The following is a 5000-nucleotide window of genomic DNA, read 5'->3' on the forward strand; positions in this document are numbered from 1 at the left end:
TGTCACAATTGTGATGAGAAGTGAAACGTGAGCTGTGCATTGTGGGTAAATTCTGCTCTAAACTTCACCGGTGCTGATAAAGTAACAGATCTAAGCAGAGGGAAGTGGGTAGGGGAAGTGAGCCAGGGTGTGTTGTGGGTCGTATTGGAACTCAGACAGAATGAGACGCAGATGTTATAAAGGCAGGTGACCAGCAGGTGGCGATGATGAAGCACAAACTCAAACCTCCTGTCCATCCTCTGGTTTATCGAGTGAGCTTAAAATGCCCACGAGCGTAACAGCTCCCAGTCACGTGCTATACACACCATGCACAACACATGACCATCACACACACACGCACACACACACACACACACACCAGTTTTCCACAGACACTCCACAGCATTTTTTGAGAAATGAAAGTGTGTGTGGGTGTGTGGAAAATGTGAATGCGTCATTCGAATGCAGCGAGGCTGTGTCCGGTCCGGTGACTTGATTTTCTCCACATTTCTCACATCTTCTTCATCCTTTCATCTGTCTTTCCCCCCACATATTTGTTTAGGAAAACGGTTTAAAGCGGCTATCTGTAACTTTATTTCTCGAGCTGCAGTAATGACATCACCGTCGAGGTGTTTTTTCACATCTTATTTATATAATCCAGACATCATCCATCATCCGAAATACTTAAAGCGGCCATCTGTAACATGTACAACTGTGTACATGCTGTTTGATCCACTTTAATATCTTATTAACTCCTATTCTTTAGTTACTTAAAGCGTCTGTCAGTAAAATGAATTAAATGGAGCTGGGATTCAGACTGTGATCAGTTTCTTCGGGTTCTCTGTTTATTTTCCTGGAACAATACAGAAGTGAGTTATAAATAAAATATTCTTCTATTCGAAGAATTTTTATTGTGTTGATGTTTTTGCTGAAACTCAAAATAAAACCCGCATAACAGAAGTCACGCAACTCGACTCACCTTCAACAATCAGCACCGATGCATGCAGGAGGCATATTTACAAATATGGGAGGATTGTGTGTGTGTGTGTGTGTGTGTGTGTGTGTGTGTGTGTATGTCAGTTCGTATTTGTGTCTGTGCCAGTGTGTATGTGTGTGTATGTGTGTGGCAGTGTGTATGTGTGTGTCTGTGTGTGCCAGTGTGTATGTGTGTGTATGTGTGTGGCAGTGTGTATGTGTGTGTCTGTGTGTGCCAGTGTGTATGTGTGTGTATGTGTGTGGCAGTGTGTATGTGTGTGTCTGTGTGTGCCAGTGTGTATGTGTGTGTCTGTGTGTGGCAGTGTGTATGTGTGTGTCTGTGTGTGCCAGTGTGTATGTGTGTGCTGTTTTAAATGCTCAACCAGTCGAGTTCTATATCTACCTTCTTTGTTATCTTTGTGAGTAATGGGTAAACTTGTGGTTTGTATGTTTAAGTAAGTAACTGGCTCTGTGTGTGTGTGTCTGTGTGTGTGTGTGTGTGTGTGTGATGCCAATAGATGTAAACCTGCATCTGTTCAAGCATGTGCATGCATGTTTCTGATTACATACACTCTGTGTGTGTGTGTGTGTGTGTGTGTGTGTGTGCGTGTGCGTGCGTGTGTGTGTGCGTGTGATTTTATCAGACGTTTGTCTCCAGGACAGCAGGCTAACAAAACATTTCCAACTGTAACATTTCCAAGCAAATGCCTCAGCTATTGCTAATCATCTTTCTTTTGCTAGCTCTTTGCTATTCCATGATATCATGATTGCTTGGTGTTAGCAGTTAGCTAATCTACTTTGCTAACACCATTGCTAGAGTCTCTGTATACTCATGAGAGCCTGTTAGCGCTTTGCTATGTGACACTGTTAGCTGTGCGTTAGCTAAAATGGCTCAGCTATATTTTGTTATGGTTTAATTTTAAACTCTGCATCATTCCTGGACTTGTGACAACACCAGCGAAAGCTCTTTGCTTTGCTACCCGGTGGCTAATGACTGATTTTAGCCTTTTAGCTTCATGTTATTTGATAACAGTGTTAATTAATTGCCTGCAGTTAGCGTCAGTGGTGATGTAAATCATATCCATGTCATATGGCCTCGGGACTTTCTGCACTTATTTTTAGCACTATGCTAAGTTGCTTTGTGGTACGGAATGTGTTAACACATCGCTAAATATACATCAGGTTGTTCCTCAGCCCTCACTGCTGTTTCTGTATTTGACGCTAGTTGTTTTGCTTGTTTCAAATATTATTATCAAGTGTCATATCAAATGTCTGCGAATGTGTCATATGACACGTTTTATTGTTAGCTCGAAGGACATTGTTCTGCTTGCTGTTTCTGCTGTTAGCTCTTTGCTAACTTCAGTTTTAATACAGAGTTTGTTATTGTTGTTCTTTTTCTTAGCGTATAGCTTTGGTGAGGTGATGCTAATAGTTATGCTAATAAAAGCTTATTTGAATGTTAATTTGTCTTTAGGAGCGAGTGTCAGAGAAGAGAAGAGTAGGGGGTTTGAAAGACGAGTAATAAATGATGATCTATCTGTACGTACATGTAGCTAGATATCTACATTTCTGTTTCTGTCTCAGTACATGTTACATTTTAAATGCTGCACCTCAGCAAAAACACATTTACAGGAAAAGGAGGAAGGCACATTGTGCATGTGTGTGTGTGTCTGTGTGTGTGTGAGCGAGTGTGTGAGGTTTCGGTAATGACAGTCTTATTGTATATAAGATCTCACAGCTCTGAACTGTGACACATAAGTGTTGAACATTCTGATCTGATAGCATTTGACGCTAGGTGAACTTTAAGCTAAGTGGACTGTTTTTACCCGCAGTATGACTTCACGTCTAAAACGCCGTAAGGCTAACTCGATTAATCGTTAGCCTCGGTGATTAGCTAGTATGTGCTATTTGTATAGTTGCCTAGCAACAGAGTTCTGGCTCTAACCATTTGAAGGGCAACTGAGTCGTGTGTTCATCCTGCCGTGTCCAAAAACAAATTCACAGTGTTATGTGTTCCATTTGGACGCACCTGAACGGGTGTGTATCTGTGTGTGTATGTATGTGTGTGTGTGTGTGTGTAATCTGGAGACCGAATCTGTGTGTTCAAGTGCAAATATGTATTATGGTGTGTTTGTGTCTCATGTGGACAACATATTTCTGTTTTCAATACAGGTGTCTGTTCAGGTTCATTGTCTATATGTGTGTGTGTGAGTGTGTGAGTGTCACCTGTGCTGTGGTTGAAGGTGCTGAAGGTGCAGATCTGCCCGATGTTCCTCACCCAGCAGTTCATCTCCTCAGCCGTTTTGGCCAGCAGGTAAAACACCCGTGTTGATGTCTTCACAACAAACAAGTGCTGATTGGCCAGGTTCCTTTTGACAGGCCACGCCCCCCACTCCAGCTCCCGGCCTGACTCCGCCTCTGCTGCCACCTCACATTCCTGCAGGTCAATGGAGCGAATTGGCTTTCGAGAAGTCTTACTGCGGAAGTACTCGAGAACATCGGGATCTCCACTCATCCGTCCACGCCGAAGGACAAACCATCGCTTCCTCCATGCCTGAGAGAGGGGACACAGTGAGAGAGAGAGAGAGAGAGAGAGAGAGAGAAAACCACACGTTCATGTATCTGATAATGTTTTAATATGTAACTAAATAAACACACACAATATTTGAAAACCCTATAACCCTATTTTAGTAATACAAAAATGGTGTGTGTGTGTGTGTGTGTTGTGTGTATGTAGGTGTAGGGGTGTGTGTGTGTGTAGGTGTAGGTGTGTGTAGGTGTAGGTGTGTGTATGTGTTTGTGTGTGTACCTGTAGCTGTGTGTGCCTGTGTAGGTGTTGGTCTAGGTGTGTGTGTGTATGTGTGTGTGGGTGTAGGTGTGTGTGTGTAGGTAAGTGTGTGTGTTTGAGTGTGTGTAAGTGAGTGTGTGTGTAGGTGTATGTGTGTGTAGGTGTATGTGTGTGTAGGTGTAGGTATGTGTATGTGTGTGTAGGTGTAGGGGTGTGTGCATGCGTGTGTGTGCGTGTGTGTGTACGTGTATGCGTGTGCATGTGTGCGCGCGTGTGTGTATGTGTATATGCGTGTGTGTGTGTGTGTGTGCATGTGTGTGTGCATGTGTGCGTGTACGTGTATGCGTGTGTGTATGTGTGTGCGTGTGTGTATGTGTGTGTGTGTGTGTGTGTGCTGTTAGCACTTTGTAAATACCAAATATCATTGTAATTTACAAACAAAGCGAGTGTGTGCACTTCATTATATTCCCTTTGTTTCCGTGTCGCTTTGTTTTATTCCCCATCTTTCTGTTCTGTTTCACTTCAGGTCACTATGCATCTTTCAAAACACATATTCTGTCTCTGTCTCACACACACACACACACACACACACACACACACACACAGAGGCAGGAAACAGAAGGAATGTGCGACATGGCCACTAATGGTGATAGTTTTCTAACGGTCAGATTTTTAGTAGGAAGCCTGCGGTATGTGTGTGTGTGTGTGTGTGTGTGTGTGTGTATGTGTATGTGTATGTGTGTGTTTATATACTGTGAGCTTTCAAACACGTTCTGTCACTCTTCCTTTTTTGCGACATAACAAACTCCAAAACAACACACGCACACACACACACACACACACACCTGAGTGTGATTATGAAACACACCTAAGATACAGACGATGTCAGATTTGTAAGTGATTACAGTTTATTTTTTTCATACAGAAAGTAAACAGATTAGTTTATCTTCTGATTTCAGAAAAGAACGGACGTCTCGTTCAGTGTCGATCTTTAAAATCATTTAATAAAGTGTTAATGAAGCTGATGAACACTGACCTGCTGCTGGATCTGTTTCAGTATCCAGCTGCTCGGACATGTCTACAACTGTTTGTGTCAAAGTTCTAAACTGTTTGTGTCAAAGTTCTAAACTGTTTGGGTCAAAGTTCTAAACTGTTTGGGTCAAAGTTCTAAACTGTTTGTGTCAAAGTTCTAAACTGTTTGGGTCAAAGTTCTAAACTGTTTGTGTGAAAGTTCTAAACTGTTTGTGTGAAAGTTCTA

General features: G+C 42.4%; 1 protein-coding gene across 3 annotated transcripts in view; it reads right to left on the minus strand.

The window, feature by feature from the left end:
* gab3 (GRB2 associated binding protein 3) overlaps positions 1 to 5000 on the minus strand; it is a 15319-nt gene that overhangs the window by 3409 nt on the left and 6910 nt on the right. For all 3 annotated transcript variants that reach the window (XM_060862679.1, XM_060862678.1, XM_060862680.1), the window contains exon 2: positions 3181 to 3508. In XM_060862679.1, coding sequence (XP_060718662.1) covers positions 3181 to 3508 — 328 coding nt within the window. The remainder of the gene's footprint in view (positions 1 to 3180; positions 3509 to 5000) is intronic.

This window comes from Tachysurus vachellii, chromosome 26 (genome assembly GCF_030014155.1).
Source record: "Tachysurus vachellii isolate PV-2020 chromosome 26, HZAU_Pvac_v1, whole genome shotgun sequence".
NCBI classification, from domain to species: Eukaryota; Metazoa; Chordata; class Actinopteri; order Siluriformes; family Bagridae; genus Tachysurus; species Tachysurus vachellii.